Raw genomic sequence first — 18,723 nt, 5'->3', positions numbered from 1 at the left:
TAATATGTAATAACTTTTTACCACACACTGAACAACAAGAAAATATTTGACTGAAAAGTGTCGGGGAAATATTACGAGAAGATACAAATAAATAACATAAATGGTATAAACAATTTTTAGTGTAAATGTGTGTTTTTGCTAAATGTGGTAAACTTAAACATAAATTTATTACACCAAACGCTAAACTAAATCAAATGAAAACACAAAAAAAAAACAAACAAAACTTAAAGTAAAGTAAATTTTTGGATGACAAAAGCCATTTAGACAAAATTTTTGAGACGAAAAAAGACATTTATGAGTAAAGAAACAAAAACATGAAAAAAAAGAACAAATTACTTTACATTTTATTTTAGCACAAGTTGCAAAAAAGAAAAACAAAATATACGAGTAATAAAAAATGAAAAACAAATATAAGTGTTTTTAGTTTAAAAATTATATTTCCAAAAACATTCAAATAAAAGTAAATTAGTTTAAAATATAGAAAACCAATGAAGTTTTATTAAAACAAATTTAGTTATTCCGGATGAGCGAGATTCTCCTAAAGTATTTCCATCGGGACAATCCACATATTATTTGCTTGCAAACAAGAATAACATTCAACGAGAATTAATAAAACAAAATGGGATGTATTGATTACACGTCTCTTATATTTAAGAATATATTTTTCAATTACAAGCTAAAACTCTAAATTAGTTTCCATTCCATAGTCAAACGGTTTACCGAGCATCGAACACAACAACTGCGAAAGAAATCGAAATGTTATTGAAAACGTACAGTTTGAGAATCACTGCAGGCTGCGCTGCATGTTCCAGAGCCTTGCTACTTACGACGCTTTGTGCGCTTCTTGTACATGATGCGGTAGCCGCACTCACGGCAACGTATAGGATCACGAGGACGCATCTCATTCTCGTGGTGGCATTCTGTTTTCAAGAATTAAGGAAAATAGTTCCAATCAATAAACAATTTCAATGAATTTGTTGCTGCTGCAAACATGTGCACGCTTGTGAAACTCAAGTACACCTCCATAACGCGAATTTCGCTATGTTGTGGCGGTTTTTTACTTACCGCCGCAAATATAGGTCATAGCGGTCTTGACATTCTCCTTGGAGCTTGTTTCCGACATCTTTACTTAACAAATCTTAAGATTGTCAATAAAAATAGTAATGTTTGGTGCGACTTGTGTTTGCGGTGCAGTATGACCGTAACTGAATTAAATAATATCCATGCTGCGTTAAAAATATACCGAAATACATAATATGTATAAATACGTGCTGGTTACACTTTATTAGGTATATTGGTATATTTTGTATTTAGGCACAAAAGCGCCACTTTTTGAATGATAAAATGTAAAATGCATGATTACGCGATTAAATTAGAAAAATAATAATAAATAATAACGAAAGGGTTAACTTTATATTCATCAGCTGGTTTAATAATTTTGGCTGATATCACTGATATCTTACGGAATATAATCTTTTGTGAATACCCATTGAAAAGTGAATTTTTACATTATTGCTCATATTTCAATGAGACACATTTTTAATTTATTAATTTTTTTAAATATTATTAATATGAATAATTTATTTACTTTATTTAAATACTTTTGTTTCGATATTCTTACAATAATTTTAAATATAGTACAAACTTTAAAAAATTAATTACATAGTCACGACTCCTATGCTATTTGGGAAAATGGCTCCCTTGGCAATGGGCTGCGCTGAGCTACGCACAATTCTGATGAAGCCCTCTTCGCCCCAAGTGTCGCCAAACGAGTTGATGCACAGCCAGTAATCCAGATTACTCTCTGTATCATGGCCATAGCCAACGACCACCAGGAACTGTGAACTGCTTGCCCTGGCTCTGACTGGCGGCACATAGACGCCACTGCTGTAGTGCATGAATCCAAAGGTGGCCGGATTGTACTCAACGATGACTGGAATGGAGCTGGATACATAACGCATGACGGCGGCATCATCGCCATCCGTTATCCTCGAGTAGGTGTCTAGCTTAATGCCAGCGGCAGCCATTGTGGGCACACACATGCCCTGAAGGGAGTTATTGCGTTCCGGATAGTCCTCCTCGGGTATCAAAGTCGTGCCCGTCTCCTGGGTCAGGTAATCGAAGGCAATCTGGGGCACCTGGGTGGTGCAAGCGGTGCTCATGCCAGCACAATCAATCAGGCTCTGTGCAGAATAATTCAAAGGCGTCAGATCGTTTGGCACAGCGTTCAATATCTGAATAGCTTTGGCGGCAGCAAAAGCCCAGCTGGCACTGCACAAAGTGCCCTGATCCTGGGCCGTCACATTGAGACCGTACTCAGTGAGGATATCGATTTCATCGGCCACCGTCGTGTCCACTTCCACGGGTGTCGAGTTGTAGGAAACCGCGGGGTAAACAGCTTGTGGCAAGCGAGCAGCAAAGGTGATCAGACGAATATCGGAGAACTGATTTACGGCAACGCGATAGCTGCTCGTTCCACGATCGGCCAAAGCATTCTGCTGTGCTATCAACTTTGTGTGATAGTTGAAGTAATAGTTGGCATTATTTCTCGCAGCATTAGTGGGGTAAGTTTTACCAAATTCTTCCTAAAACACGAAGAAAGTTAAGTTAAGTTATTGAGCAGTTTTCATGACACTCTTTCATAAATTTTCAATATTTCAAACGATTCATATAAATTGATCATATCTAACTAATTCTAATTATTTCAATTCTTTCATCATTTCTAATTTATTTCGTTATATGACGTTGCCTTTTTGTTGTCATCCTAATTTTGGAAAAAGTATTCAATAAAGACAACTAAGATATTTACTGGTTCTCGAATACATATTTTATTTTTGACCAGAACTTAGTTTCTTCAAAAATTTCGATTGAAAAGTATAGTATTACCTAGTCAAATTATAGTAAGTTAATTTAAAATCGAAAACAATTACATTTATTTGGAAATGAGTAAACACTTAAATAAAAAAAGTTGATGGTGTAGCCTTATTCTTATTTCTGTCCCATACTTGCAAACATTATTTTACTTATTTGATATACTCATGTTTTATTTTTATTTTTTAATAAAATTTATATTTCATATAGAACCAACTATCTTATAAAAAAAGAAAATCTTTTAATTAATTCAGAGCGTTCATGGTTTAGTTTTACCCAATAACTTTTCACAAGGACTTTCTGTAACTATAGCAAAGGAACAACATCAAAAAGGTGTGAAATATTTTCTAAATTGAATAAATGGGCAAATGCTTGTTTGCTTATAATTTTGTATCGATTTGATTGTTGTTCACGAATTTTACAATTTAATGTTCACATTTAGTTCTTTGAATGTTTTTTCGAATTCATATCCAAAATTTAATGTCATAACTTGTTTCGGAAGCAAATACTTTTACACTCAAATTCCTTTTTTTGAGGGATCAATCTAATAGAACATAATTTTTTTTAAATCTGAATGAACTATGACTCAAAAAGACAAACCCTGCCGATCCAGGAGACTTTAGGTAAAATGTTATTGCGACAACAAAAATTCAGGAGTATATTAAATACTATCCTAGAATATTATTTGCTAGGGATATCCGACACTTTGTGTAATTTGTAATTCTAGCGCACTTACAACATATGCGGCAAATTCAGCTGCAGCTTCTCCATGATTGTAGGCACTCGCGAAGGAAACTAAAGCACAACAGATCCACAGCTTTAACATGGTGAAATTATGATAGATACTAGCTGATAGTCGAGTGTTGGCCAAGCATTTATATAGTGGCATGCATCCAGAGACTTTCTTTATGATTTGACAAGTAAATAGAAGATAAAAGCCGCACCACAAACAGTGCAAATAGATTTCTACACACCAAGTACGAAGCATGGTATGGCATTAAATTCATGACTATCGTTCTTTGGGCACACACATACTTAATTCGCACTTGTCTAATTATTATGTATATTACACAGGTAACTTCCTAAACGACTCCACGACTCTACGACGAGCACTACGAAGTCTGCCGATATTCGTCTTTGACTCGTCATCATCTTGGGCGTGACTTGTTTACACGGCCCACAATCGTTGCGTTCTCATGTGCCTGTTAATTTATAATTTCCACTGGCCCAGTTTTATCTAAATTTTTGTTCTGCAGGTGCTGCATTTAAACTCACAATCGTATTCAGATTTGCCAGAAATTATGGCAACAATGTCAAGCTCATAAATGATGAGACTAACAAAACATTTTTATTGAAGTTTGGTTGAAATCTAAAGCAGTAAAAGTGTTGTCAAGAAAGTAAATAAAAGTGAAACCCATGGATCTATGTTTGTGGAATAGATCATAAATATATTAATTAGAGGTTATATAATGTTCGCCCTTCGTTGCTTGAGGTCGATTTAGGGCGTATAGTAGAAAAGGCTTGGCTAAATTATAAACCAAACTTTATCTGCATTTTAGTCTGTAACACAATGTCAACAATTTTTATATTCGGTACCTTATGGGTAGAATATTCAGTATTATAATGTTGTGCCTATAGGAAATGTATGTCCAAGGCAGAAAAAGCATATGTGACCCCAGAAAGTATGTAAAGTTGCGAAATTAAGAATAGAATAACTTATTTATATTTTTGTTTATGAAATAACTAATGGTTAAGGTGGAAAATATTTCAAGACTTTTTTAATATTGTTTAGTTGACTTCCTAATAATTTTTTTTTTTAATTTTTTTTAAATCTGTTTTGCAGGAAAATCAAACGAAAATAAGAAACTAAAAAATATTCCTCATTAGCGTCCGGGTATTTATTGCTTTCACCGATAATTTAGTATATTTTCAACTATCTGGTATATATTTAACGTAATAGTATATAGATGTATACAAATATACATTTAAGTATACATATTGTAGTCTTTTCAGTATAAAACATTGGTACTATATATTTTAAAAATAATACTGCAATGTTTTCCTTTTATTTAAAATGAGTAGTGAGTATATTACAGTCGAGCACACTCGTATGTAGTTTGTTTGTTTACTTCTAGTTCTTTTACAATATTAGATCTAGGATTTATGCAAAGTCATAGATTTTGTGTCCAGTGTGACACATTCCTTTTCATACAATAATTTTTTATTATCTATATTTAAATATACATACAAATGTATACATGTATTCATCATGAATCAATCTATATCAATCTATATGATGAACGATTTCCAAGTGTGAATAAAACAAAATAAACATAACATTTCTGGTACCAACAAATAACAGTTTTCGGCAATAAATAGTTGTGTGGCCTCAGTTTGGCTATCTTTTGGTGTGATCATTAAAAGTGGAAGACAAATCCAGTTTGTATATTATAATATTTCAATAATTAAATAAGGCAAAAAATATGCGTATCTATTTAATGTGCCTACTAAAAATTAGCAATGACAACAGTTCGTATTAAAATCACGTTTTTAAACATATTTAACGTTACAATAACGACTTCAAAATGGTTTATAAATCATCCGAAAAAATCCATTGCATAAATATTTATGTTAACTATAATCAAGATATTATGAATGAATTAATTAGCATATTTTTTTGGTATAACTTTGCTTAAACTTTAGTTTTATTGGAACCACTTTTGATATACTCTATCTTAATTAAGTTTTAAGATACTTTTTTGACTGTCGCAAACTAAATGTTGCAGCTAATGTGCACTTTAAATTTCGACAGCACCAAATATGTAAAAAGTTTTGAATAAAAAATGCATGATTAATTTGCATTTAATGCGAACAGCACAAACACGAGTGTAACATAGTATAAGGAAAACCTTTTGCGAAGCTGAGCAAGTTTTGTTTTGTTTTCTTTCGCTTGTTGGGGAGCGCTTAGGCAATGGCCTATAAAACTGAAGCGTCCGTCGCCAGCGCGTCTTAAAGCGATCGCAGCCTCCGAGACCGAGACAACGGCATCTTTCCAAATCTTCGCACGGAACGAAGACCGAAACAGAAACAGAGAAACAGAAACAGAAACAAACAACGCATAAAAGGTGATTAATAAATTCAAAGTTAACACGCGTGTGCAGTGTGTAAACGTCAATTAACTAACTATGCAACAGTGAAGTTGTATCGAAAACATATGTAAATAAATGGACAATCTTCGTGAAGATTACGACAACGAAATTCCCGTTTTCAAATTAATTACTTACTTGTGATTTAGAGACAGTGATGAAACGCAGAAATTAGAAATTTGTATCCTTGTAACTTGTAAGAAACTTGTTAAACAATGTGGGAATTAACTTTCTACTCTGTGACATAAATATATAAAAATAAAATAATAATATAAAGATAATATACCTTGTTAAACAATGTGGGATTTAACTTTCTACTCTGTGACATAAATATATTAAAACAAAATAATAATTAAAAAATATTACTTGTTAAACAATCTGGGAATTACTTTTTTACTCAGTGACATAAATATATTAACATAAAATAAAAATATAAAAAAATCTTACTTGTTAAACAATCTGGGAATGAACTTTTTACTCACTGATATAAATACATTCAAATAAAATAATAATATAAAAGAAAATATAAATAAATAATACCACCAATAATATCAGCACTTTCCAATTAATTACTCTTTTGTGATTTAAAGACAATGTTGAAACATGAATCTATATCCTTAAGAAACTTGTTAAGTAATCTGGGAATTAACTTTTTACTCATTAAATATTTGATCATTTGAAAGAAAAACAACCTTATTCGTACCATATCAACTGAAGTGAACGAGTTTAAAGAAAAAGACAATTTTATACAATAATCCGACATTGTGTGATATTAGTTTAATTATTACCGTGTTATTTGTTATTATTAACTTGTGATTTAAGGACAAGGCACAGACAAAAGGAATCTGTATCCTAACATCTCTTTAATTTACATAAAGAAAAAAAACGAAACCAATCTTTTTTAATAATATACTGACTATGCGTTTTCTTCATGCTATGCAACTTAAATGACGAGTTTCCTTTTAAAAAAATTTGAAAATCAACCAGAGAAAATAAATCTATAATCTATTTGTACCTAACAACTTGTGAAAAACTTGTAAATTTATATGAGAATTTACTTTTTACTTTGTGAAAATATCTTTTTTGTATCATCAATTATTTACATCATCAATTTCAGTGACAGAGGGTTAGTTAGTTTTCTTTTTGGATCGCAACTGAAAACTTAGGGAATCTATATTCTTTCATCTTGTGAGAAACTTTTTACTTTATATGGGAGTTAACTCTTTACTCAGTTAAAATATTTTTGCATAAATAAAAATTAATCCATCCTTGTTTCTATCATCAAATAAAGTTAAATAAAGTTTGCAATTTGAAAATCAGTCAAACAACAACTTAGAAGTTCTTACAACTTATGAGACTTTGTATATTAATATGGAAGTAAACTCATTATTTAGTTAAAATTTCTTTAATTTACACAAATCAAAACCAAACCCACCTTATTTGTATCATCAAATAAAGTCACAGAGTGTTAATTAGTTCTCTTTATGCGATGCGACTCGAAAATCACTTTCTTTAAACGAGAGGAAAATTTAGAAAAACCAATGTTTGTGTTAAGAAAGGAAAACTCACTCGAGATACAATACAATAGTCAAAGTGCGACATCTAACTACAATACGCAATGTGTTCGGTTATGTAAATATTCACATTTGTTTGGTGAACAAGTTACAATAATAATGATCATAATTACGACGAAACTTTCGAGCAAGTCAGCACTTTTAAAGATGCGACGATCTCCTCTTTCCAATCATCTGCTCGCTGCTGGAAGTCGGACCACCTTTCACCCGCATACTACTCGCATACAGAGACATTCCGGTGAACCCCACATATGTGTAGATCGTGTGCAAATCTATAAAGCTGATGATTTTTGGAGCGTATTGAAAGAGAAATTGGTTTGTGTTTGGATTTATTATGTGGTTACACAAAATTTCACAAACCACAAACAGATAGACGTAGCAATCAAACGCCAACCTCTATGTTAATTTCGTGCATATGTAAATATAAATCAAAATTCATTGGAAAATAAAAATAAAAAATAATCACACTCATTAAAAAGTCATTCAATCGTATGCAATCTCCAAAATTTACTGCTGGCAACTTGCTTTGAAATGTGGAATGATGAATACCCTAAACGATATAGCAGTTAATAGAGGAGAGATGCATAATCTCTGTAGATTAAATTACAAGCTTCAAATCTTATCTGACATAATCAAATTTCAAGTTCTGAGAATGCTTAAGAGTTAAGCATTTTGTTTTGAAGATTGTGTATTTATCACGTAATACATGAGTTGTAAAATTTAAAGAGAAGTAAACCTTTTAATAAATGAAAGTGAAATCACATTAGAATATTATTCGACAGAGATTCAAGACTATACAATTCCTATAATTAAGAATATCGAATATCATCATAAAATGCGTTGTAAAAATGTCTTTGCAACTTTGTCACCTGCTGACTTCAATTTCACAATTTCAACTGTGGCATCATCTTTACTTATAGATGAGGCAGACGTTGCAGTTGCTGTTGCTTTTGCTGTTGGGCTGCCTAAGTGCTGTGTCACCACAAGCGCTGCAATCATTCCCCAAGCTCTGCGATGTGCGAGACTTTGATGACTTTCTGCTCAAGACGGGCAAAGTCTATCCAGACGAACGGGAACGTGAGTTTCGCGAGAGCATCTTTGTGGCCAAGAAGTCTTTGGTGGATCTGACCAACAATAAAGTCGGAGGCAGCTATAAACTGAATATCAATATATTCGCTGACATGACACGCAAAGAGGTTTTCACTCTGCTTGGTTCCAAGATCTCCACGCAGGGAGAGTGAGTATATTGAAACTGAGTCGAAAATGTTGAAATAAAATTCTCTTTTTATTCCCCCAGAGATCTGACTGCACGCCATATTAATTTCTTGCCAGCAACCACAAGCACATTGAGTGACAATCTGCCCGCGTCCTTTGATTGGCGCGAGAAGGGAGGCGTGACTGCAGCTGGCTTCCAGGGATCCTGCGGCTCCTGTTGGTCCTTCTCCACAACGGGAGCACTCGAGGGTCATTTATTCCGACGCACCGGAGTCCTAGTGCCGTTGTCCCAGCAGAACCTGATGGACTGTGCCGATGACTACGGCAACATGGGCTGCGACGGTGGCTTCCAGGAGTACGGCTTCGAGTATATACGGGATCATGGAATTACGCTGGCCAATAAGTATCCCTATCAGCAGTTCGAAATGCAGTGCAGGCAAAATGAAACTGCTGGCGTTTATCCTCGAGAGAGCATCGTTAAAATTCGCGACTACGCACGCATTGATCCTGGCGATGAGCAGAAAATGAAGCAAGTGATTGCCACACTCGGACCTCTAGCTTGCTCTATGAACGCAGGTCCTATTTCCTTCGAGCAGTACGAGGGCGGTATCTACGAGGACGAGGAGTGCAATAGGGATGAAGTCAACCACTCCGTCGTTGTCGTTGGCTATGGCAGCGAAAATGGACGTGATTACTGGATCATCAAGAACTCATACTCCCAAAACTGGGGTGAGTCTGGATTCATGCGTCTGCCTCGCAATGCTGGCAGCTTCTGCGGCATCGCCAGCGAGTGCAGTTATCCGATTTTGTAGTTCTCACTTCTCCGTTGGATTTTTATTAGTATTTGTTATTGCAATCTACACGAATTTAAATAGTTACTACAATTTATAGATATAATTAAAAGTGTTGAGCTTATTTTAGTAAAGTCAATCATTGTGTTTCAATTTCTAGGGAATACCAAAATGTAGAGAAGTTTTACATTTTGTCTTCATAAATTTTCTAGTCCAGAGTCTCGATATGTACTAAAGAAACAATCGAGGAATAAGGGGTTTGTGAAAAGTGGACAATATACAACGAATAATATTCTATTCTAAATGTTTATTGAACGTTTTAGATTCTTTCAAAGCAAACATTGAATGGTTTTAATAATATGCGCGGCTTAGTGAGCCGTAAAACGTATAATAAATACTTTTCGGTATATATTTTGAATAACGCGCCTTTTGTCTACTTGCTTTTGGAAATATACCAGCACCAACTAATGCAATTATGGTATTTTAGGTGGTATTTTGGCATTTATTTGCTTAAATATAATTATAAAAATTAATATTGAAAGAAAACCAGTGAATTCTTTTTGCAATAATAAAAATTAATACATTTATTATTATTCAAAAACATCGATATTTCTATGCAAACTCGATATTTAAATATACTACACATATCGATAAGTCCAACGTTGTTGAGCCATCTCTAGCACTTGTTGCGATAAATTCAATTCAAAACGTTTCGGTTGTTGAATTTGTTTTTTTATCCAATAAAATGGTGAAGAACAATAATAAAAAAGTTCGCCATGCATCCTCGGAATGTGCTCCGCACTGCTCCGGATTATACCAAGTTGGCCATCAAGCACAAGAGCTTTCGTCAAGTGTGTGAGCTAGTGAGTTGAGCGCATCAAAACAAACAATCTATGTATAAACTAAATGATGATATTTATTTTGTGTGTTTGCAGGAACTCAATGGCAAAGTGTCGCTTAACTTTCGCAATGAACGCACATTGAGAGAGTTGACCAAAATGCTGCTGCTGGAATATTTCGAGCTGCACGTGGATTTCGCACCAGGCAGCTTGGTGCCCACTTTAGCACTGCGCCTCAACTACATTTTGTGGTTGGAGGATTTGCTGGCGCCTCTTCGGCTGGACACAGTGCATGGCATTGACATAGGTAAGTAGTTAGTAATAGGTTAAGTAGACAGATTAATAATAGTTGTATTCTAGGTTGTGGGTCCTCGTGCATTTACTCGCTGCTGGCAGCCAAGAAGAATCAATGGAACATGTTGGCACTCGAATCGAAGCAATCGAACATTGAATTTGCCCGCGATAATTTTAAGCGCAATAAGCTGAACGCACTTGTGGAAGTTTATGCTCAGCCCGACAAGCAAAGCATATTCAAGAGCTATTTTGAATCCGCCGCCGAAACAGCAAAGCGAGACTTTCACTTTTGCCTCTGTAATCCACCGTTTTTCGACTCAAACGCAGAGAACCCCTTTGGTGGCAATACGCGCAATCCAGAGCGTCGTCCAGCGCCCAACAATGTGCGCACTGGGCATGCCGAGGAGTTGAGCTGTGCCGGTGGAGAAGTGCAGTTCGTGCAGCGCATTATCGAGGAGAGCGAGCTCTATAAGAGTCGCGTGCTGTAAGTACGATAATATTCCATTAAAAACTATGCTTGACAGCTTCAATCTTTTGCAGCATTTTCACTAGCATGTTGGGCGTCAAGGCGAATGTGCCCAAGATCTTGGACTTGCTGAAAGAGCATCAGATTAGCAATGTGAGCACCACGGAGTTCCATCAAGGACACACGACACGTTGGGCTGTTGCCTGGAGCTATCAGAATGTCACATTAAAGTTGGATGCCATCTCTTAGCGTGACCTTAAATGTGCCTGGAGTGAAGCTAATGTGTACTTTAGTTTTAAGTATTACGACTAGTTGGAATATTAAATGTTAAATTGATTATCCAGTGACGATTTGAAAGTCCAGTCGATGGCAGCAACTGTTGCCCGCCCATATCGCATTTGGATCGCGTTTCGTGCCGTCAAAAAAGCTTTTCCACTAAATGGAAATTTGCATGTTAAGACCCAGTTTGTTGCCACAAACTGAACAGTTTCGGGCAAACAGCAACAGCAGCAGCAGAAATAACGGAAATTATCGTTTGGTTTCCATCATTGGGCAGCGCGGTCAGTTGTCGAGAAAACCACAACACAACAAACACACCCAACAAATAATCCCAAACTCCAACTCTATTCTAATCTGCAATCCCGTGCCACAGCTGGTGGAATGCGTCACCTGTTTGCCAACGTTTAATTGTGGCACACAAATATATGTGTAAGCCTTGTTAATAACGTCAAATAAGCTGTAATACTTTGAGAGTATTCGAGAGTCGCCAAAGTGTTGGGACAGTTTTTTTCATTGTAAGCCGCTCGCTTTGTTTGCTCTACTGCCTTTAATAGCATTTTCACACGTTAAGGTGCAGAAAACAATGTAATTAAAATGGTACAAGAAGTCTTTTTCATATGCCAAGGGCGCGTCACGTTCTTTTTCACTAGAATCTTTTTTGGGTGTTTTTAGCCTTTCATGGAAATAGGTTCGCTTGAAATTTGATGGGCTTTAAAGTCAGCAATTATTTTTGCATGTCGAACACATTCATTCCAACTCCTGCCAACTGCCAAAGGGCATTAAAGAGATCTCAATAGTCGACTGCAAATGGCTGGCTATCATATCGTATTGTACACAACATGGCCATTATCACAGGCGCTAGACGGCAATTGGACACAGAAACAAGAGTGGGGGAGGAAAGTCGAAAAGCGAGTGGCAGACAAGCGGCAAACCAAAACTGGCAGTTCGTATGTCAAAATTGTTCAATGTTGACTTTAAAATCATGCACACACATACATGTACAAACATCGATGTGAAGGCGGTTCAATTACTCGTCTCGTTGTGGTGACTGAAATGCAGACACGAGACTCCGCCTCCGGCCTCGCAGGCGAATGCACAAATCCACTCACATGCTTATTGAAAAGGGTTACATGAATGTGCCACACACGCCACAGACAGCAGCAGCAACAGTAGCAGAAGAGCGCCAACAACACGGACTATTTGCATAACCAAACAGTGTGTGTGTGTCATTTGGCTGTCATACGCCTCGTTTTTCGTTGGTCTTGTCCATTGCACTAAGTGAATGTGCTCTGACAATAGCATACATTTAGGCGCACGAACTCACAGTTCAATGGGAGTAGACGGAGACGGAGAGACAATCTGCCTGTGGAGTCAGTCAGTCAGGTAACGGAACAATCCCCACTACTCCAGGCAGTAAACTCTTTTTCCCATTAGATATACGAGGCATCGCCTTGCATTTCAATGGGCATTTTCAATTTAGTTGACATGTCTGCCACAGTTCTCAGACTAGTTTCTGAGGGCGACACGCATTTCAGCAAAAGTTTCTTTAACCTGTTACACACACAGATGCACACACAGAGATTGCTTGATTGATGAATTCAGCGAGTGGCAAGTGATTGATGTGTTGTTGCCAAGCAATTGTCAAGGTTGACAAAGATTTGTGCCCAGTTTTGTCTAGTGCATGAAATGTCATCTAAATTAACCCGAATATCATATATTTCAGCAGCTGAGGGAATCAACGCACATTACGCATTCATTTTCGCTGTGTCATCAATTACACTTGAGGAAGCACATCAAGGTCAAGAACTGGCATAGAGTTCTTCTTCTTCTCTTTAGTTATCGAACCAACATATCGCTTTCTATATTCTATTTGAATGAGTCTCTTTATATCGTGCAATCCAATCAGAAAATGTTTCACATTTCATTGGCCTTGCTAGCCAATTACTTATCGGTTTTAGCCCTGTCCTCAAACAAATCCCCAGCCACAACTCTCGCTGGGCGCATTAAAAATGTATTAGAATAACATAATAATGCTCGGTATTTGTGTCATAAACTTATTTTCTAAACAATTTTACGATGTCAATAAAAAAACGAAAACCCCGGGCAACTCCATTCTAAATTCAATAAAGTCCGACTGCAATCCAACTTCTGAATTTAAGCAGCTTACGACAGCTCAAGCTTTATGACATTGTTCGGCACCTTTCACTGACCATTTTCCATTTCCATTTCCATGGTTCGAGCTTCATGGTCTCTCTCGCAGCCGTGTAAACAATTCGTGACCCGAGTCCGCTTTTAATTAACAATTACGCCCGCTGAGGCGAGTCCGAGACACGTGTGAGTTGGGTGACCACATATGTGTGTGTGGGAGTTTTACTGGGTGTGTATATGTGTGTGTGTGTGCCCCAAATTAAGCTAATAGTTGGAAAATTAGAAATAGCACACACGGGGGAGAACTATATAAAACCAAGCGAGCGAAAACAACAAAACTTGTCCCTAAACTTAGTCATAGGCTCATGTTTCACTTTATTAATTTCGAGCTATAAAAAAAATATGCCTCACTTTAACAGTGAAAGTTTTGTAAACTTTCTTGCTTATTAAAGTCGTTAAAGAAGTTGCTATTGATATTTAATGTGAGGACCTTGAGAGATTCTTATTTGTTATAGCATATTACAATTCGAATTCCTTATTAGAACAAGTTAGATAGCTAAGACCGAGTCCGCTCGCTATCCATTTTCAATAAAAGCAAAGCATTGTGGTCGTATTCTTAATATATACCAATTTAATATATCGAAAAATATTAGAATATATATAAAACTCTATATTTTACTCCTGCATTTAAATTACACCAGTAATATTCCAGTATTTTGTAATAAATATACCGAAAAAATACAAAATAACCAATTTTTTTATGTTGTATAGTATATTTATATACTTCTACATTTAAAATATACCATAAAAAGTAAAATACTGTAGTATAATTCTTAAATTATACCAAATTAATAAACCTAAGAAATCGTAACTTTAAAAAACATTATATTTGGTATATTAATATACTCATGTACTTCAAATATACGATAGAGCAAAAAGATTGCGGTGTTATTCTTCATATATATCAAACTAGTATATCCAATAAATACTAAAATATACCAAATTCTATATTTCCATTATTTATATACTCCTACATTCAAAATATACTATATAGTACAAATATGCCAAATCTTCAACAGCAGATTTCTTTTAAATGAAGCAGCTTTTCAACTAACAAAATCTAGCCCATTTATAGGATATATGTACATTTGTTATGTTATGTACCTTAAAAACAACACTTCAGCTTGTCAGCCATATTAATAATAAGCATGCGAATCATTAATTTGAAATTCATCGCTGGATTTAGGCTAGACCACTGGGCGTATGATTAATATATGAACAAACACTTAATGCTATTTCGGCAAACTATTCAGCAAACGAATCATATATCATGTCGCTGCTAATTCAATTATATCTAGCGACTTTTTGTGTCGCCAAGCGAAGGCAACACAAATCAACACTAAAATGTGTCACGGCAAGGCGAATGGAGGTGTCATCAGAAATGTTTCTGTGAGTATATTCATTTTTTCCCCAGCAAAAAGAAAGAAACATGAAACAAGGGAGAGGGCTGAATGTGCTTCACTAGCCATCTTAATGAATTAAATTTAAATGCCAAATTAATCCTAGAGTGGATTGCCAAAAGTTAGGGAAGCGGTAAAACGAGTGAGGGCATTTCTTGTGGACTTTAAAAAGTTTTTGGGAGCCAACATTTTATTTGGTTGGAGAAGCATAAACTGGCTTTGGGCGTTGACTTTGTTTGGCTTTGTGCATAACCTGCTGGAGCTGTTTTCCGCTAGCCTAAAGCCACACGGCCAAATCCGGCACTTTAAAACATAAATTCACATAGCATACGTACATATATAGTAGAATTTGTTGGTCTGCTGTCAATTTGTGCAGTCCCGAAAAGTTGTTGCGCGCCGTTGAACTTCAGAGAAAAAGGACGCGAAAACTTTCCACTTGGCAGATGTCCCAAGGGATAGAGGGGGCACAACAACATACACCAGCACACACATACACACAAGCGGAGGGGACTGCTTCCTGCCATTTCGTAGGCCGAGAGTTCACAGCAAACACACGACGTATACGTAATATGGTTTGGCACGTTCCACGCTTCTGTGCTTCCTTCTTTAAAAACGGCAAGCAAGCACACAAAAATCGAAATGCTCCCCAGATCAGAAGGCAGAGCCGAAACAAAGCTTCGAGTATTTTTATCTTTTTGGCCAAAATAATGACTTTGCATTTCGGCGGCCAAATGATGCGCAAACTTGAAACAGCTTCCTGCGTCCCTCGCCTTACCAATTATGGCGAAGGCCATAAGAGTCGGGACAACATCGTTGTCTGTCACTTTATCAACCTCAGAAAGGGTTTTGCGTCTCGCAGAGAGCATTTGTCATGCCCCTCTCCCCGACGAGGCACAACCAAAAGTATTCCTACTCCTCTAGTCCGAGGCGAGGCGAGGCGACAAGTATCCTTGCATTTTCCTTGGAAATGTTTTGTGCCGCTATCTCGCGTCTTAAAATGAACGTTGACATCAGCGACGCAATGTTTTGTAGTTCATTTTGGTTGTGTTTTGGTTGCTCCTTCCCCCTCCTCTCTTCTTTGGGGGCGTCTTGTGGAATGTTCGAATTCACGCATTACATTCAATTCTCACTTCCTTCAGTCTGCTTCCACTGCGACTGCGAATGCGACAGCTGACAGCATTTGTTCGCTTAAGAGTTGCTTGATTTCCACTCGCTTGACTCTCTTTACCAACCTTACAGGGTATGTCAGCTGTCGAGTAAAGTTCTCATGACTGACTGACTGCTCAAATGCAGCTACAAGCACAGATAAGAGCTGCAGTTGTCGTCAGAGACTTAAATTAAGTTTTAAGTCCTTTGTGTTGGAAACTTTGGTAATAGAGTTTTGCTGAAACGCAGCTGAAATGATTTATTTGCTTAGTGCAATATTTTTAATTGTGAACCACAAGCGAGAGGCATTTAGCGAACATTTTCCCAGATGTCGGCTGTTTTTTTTAAGTGCGGAAATATTTTTGCATAATTGTTAAATATTTGCGTGTGCGTATACAGGGTGACTCGTTTTTATATTCACATTTGCATAGCTGTGGTCGTAATTTCAGTGTCGCTTTTGATTAGACTTTTGCCAACACACGTTGCTTTTTTTTAAGGACAGGAAATTCACTTAAAGTGTTTACATATACAGTCGCATCTTTACGATTATTTGCTGCTTTTTGCGGCAGTCAACTAGACAGACATTTGGCTTTATGATAACGACACCCTGTGACTGTGGCCTCAACTGCGGCTGTGGTTGGGATGCTTGTGGATAGCGATGACAAAAGGGAGGAGGGGAAAAACAATAAGAGCAGACCAATTCATTTCTGAGTGACTCACACACACACACGCACTTCTATATACGAACATACATTTAAAGGAACCCAAGCACACACACACACTCACACACACAAATATACATTATTATATGTACAAAGCAAACTCCCAAAAGGAAGCCCAAAAAAGAGGAGTGAAAAAACTAGTTGAAAAAGTATAACAGAAATAAAAGGTTGGCGAAACGCAGCATTGTGGCAAAAAGCGTAGCAGAAAATACAACAAAAAAAGGCAAAACTAGTTAGCTACTTACGAATGTATATGAGTTGTGCTTGGGGCAAACAAAAAAAGAAAATGCAAAAAGCAAAAAGCAAAAGGCAAACGCAAAAGATAACAGAAGGACTTTCCATTGATATTTTGACGGTAAGTTTTTTATTTGGCTTTTTCTTCTGTGTTCACAGCTCGCTACACGCAAAGGTACAGCAAATGTATGTGTGTGTGTGTATGTGTGTGAGTGTGTTAAAGTTGGTGCGTGCAGACATCCTGAAGGATGATGATGCCATTGCCATTGCCTTAGCAACTCTACAGCAACGGCTGCTGCTCTTTCTCTTCTTTTGACGCCAATTCTGACTCCAGCTCTGACACCAACTCTGCTTCGGCGGCTTTGTGGTTCCGTGTAGTCTGCTTTCGTAAATATATATGTGTGTATGTGTGTGCGTTTGTGTGTGTGTGAGTTCGTGTTGACTGTCGGCTTTGCCTGTCGCTTTGTTTATTTGCCAACAACTGTGCAGAGCCAAAAGCCGAGAAACAACAACATGCAAAATGGCATACAGCAGCTGATGTTGCTGCCCTGTCTCTCTGCTACGCTCTCTTTTTCCCCTCCGCCTCTCTCTCTCTCTCTCTTTATTTTCGGCTCTCTTTCATTGTGGGTAGCCTGACTCAATGGCACACTGGAACACAACTAATGGAAAGTGAAACACAATAGTAAACATAAGAAAAGTTAAGAACATTGAAGAATAATATTGAAGACCATGACATTAATTATATATTTCATCAATATGAAATAATGCTAATAGATGAAAACTAAATAATGTAATTTAAATTAAAAACGAATAAAAATATCTAAGAAAATTCAGATAAATACTTAAATAATATATTTTTTTTTGTATGGGTTTGTTAACACATTTATTATTATAGCTCGGATTTCTATGCATTTATATTTTTCTCAAGAAAGATTTTTTTTCTATCAAAGGAAGCCAGACTTTCCAGTTCGATTTTGTGTCTGAATCGAAAACGTGTACAAAAAGAAATAATTTTTCGCTCTGTATTTTACTTGAATTTCCTTTAACTAAATGTGTAATATACTCCTATCCAAAATTGGTCGACACCTCAAAAAGTTTTGACTCGTAGCTCGTAGCAGAATGGAAAATTTTGACTCAATGGTCTTTCCTAGACGAAAATATTCTAAAAACTTATATTTAAGGGGATATGCATAGTCAAAAATATCACATCTTGTGCGTTACTCTTTGTGCTATTATTCATCATACTTTATTTCGTTTTCCCATTATGCTACGAGCGAGGAAACAAAACTTGAATAGGTGTAATTTTGAGCATATTAAACATATTACAAATAAATTTAAACTAGTATGTCAACAAAACTTGACAATGGAAAATACGGCTTAAAGCATTATTATTAATAATTTATTGCGCATTATTGATTTTAAAATACTAAATTTATTTATTTTTATTTATTTATTTATTATTATTATTAATGTAAATTTAAAAACGATTTTTTTATGTACTTCTTTTTATGCAGATAAATTTGTCATTTCAAACGCTT

General features: G+C 36.1%; 4 protein-coding genes across 4 annotated transcripts; 2 read left to right on the top strand and 2 right to left on the bottom strand.

The window, feature by feature from the left end:
- Positions 1-603: 603 nt before the first annotated feature.
- Positions 604-1,206, bottom strand: LOC132789558 (DNA-directed RNA polymerases I, II, and III subunit RPABC4). Its single transcript, XM_060797641.1, has 3 exons — positions 1,066-1,206; positions 828-920; positions 604-739 (listed from the first exon to the last, which is right to left on the bottom strand). The coding sequence occupies exons 1-3, from the start codon at positions 1,121-1,123 to the stop codon at positions 717-719; spliced, it is 174 nt and encodes a 57-aa protein (XP_060653624.1). The 5' UTR covers positions 1,124-1,206; the 3' UTR covers positions 604-716.
- Positions 1,207-1,594: 388 nt separating this feature from the next.
- LOC132789954 (uncharacterized) lies at positions 1,595-3,858 on the bottom strand. The gene is made up of 2 exons (XM_060798313.1): positions 3,608-3,858; positions 1,595-2,585 (listed from the first exon to the last, which is right to left on the bottom strand). Exons 1-2 carry the CDS (start codon positions 3,758-3,760, stop codon positions 1,659-1,661), a joined length of 1,080 nt encoding a protein of 359 aa, XP_060654296.1. The 5' UTR covers positions 3,761-3,858; the 3' UTR covers positions 1,595-1,658.
- Positions 3,859-5,862: 2,004 nt separating this feature from the next.
- On the top strand, positions 5,863-9,712 carry LOC132793290 (procathepsin L). Its single transcript, XM_060803085.1, has 3 exons — positions 5,863-5,996; positions 8,512-8,828; positions 8,889-9,712. Exons 2-3 carry the CDS (start codon positions 8,512-8,514, stop codon positions 9,616-9,618), a joined length of 1,047 nt encoding a protein of 348 aa, XP_060659068.1. The 5' UTR covers positions 5,863-5,996; the 3' UTR covers positions 9,619-9,712.
- A 553-nt stretch (positions 9,713-10,265) lies between these two features.
- LOC132789734 (U6 small nuclear RNA (adenine-(43)-N(6))-methyltransferase) lies at positions 10,266-11,535 on the top strand. The gene is made up of 4 exons (XM_060797958.1): positions 10,266-10,460; positions 10,533-10,743; positions 10,797-11,214; positions 11,271-11,535. Exons 1-4 carry the CDS (start codon positions 10,374-10,376, stop codon positions 11,443-11,445), a joined length of 891 nt encoding a protein of 296 aa, XP_060653941.1. The 5' UTR covers positions 10,266-10,373; the 3' UTR covers positions 11,446-11,535.
- Positions 11,536-18,723: the final 7,188 nt, after the last annotated feature.

This window comes from Drosophila nasuta, chromosome 3 (genome assembly GCF_023558535.2).
Source record: "Drosophila nasuta strain 15112-1781.00 chromosome 3, ASM2355853v1, whole genome shotgun sequence".
Classification (NCBI taxonomy): domain Eukaryota; kingdom Metazoa; phylum Arthropoda; class Insecta; order Diptera; family Drosophilidae; genus Drosophila; species Drosophila nasuta.
The sequence above is the reverse complement of the archived record's forward strand: the minus strand, read 5'-3'. Positions and strand labels throughout refer to the sequence as shown.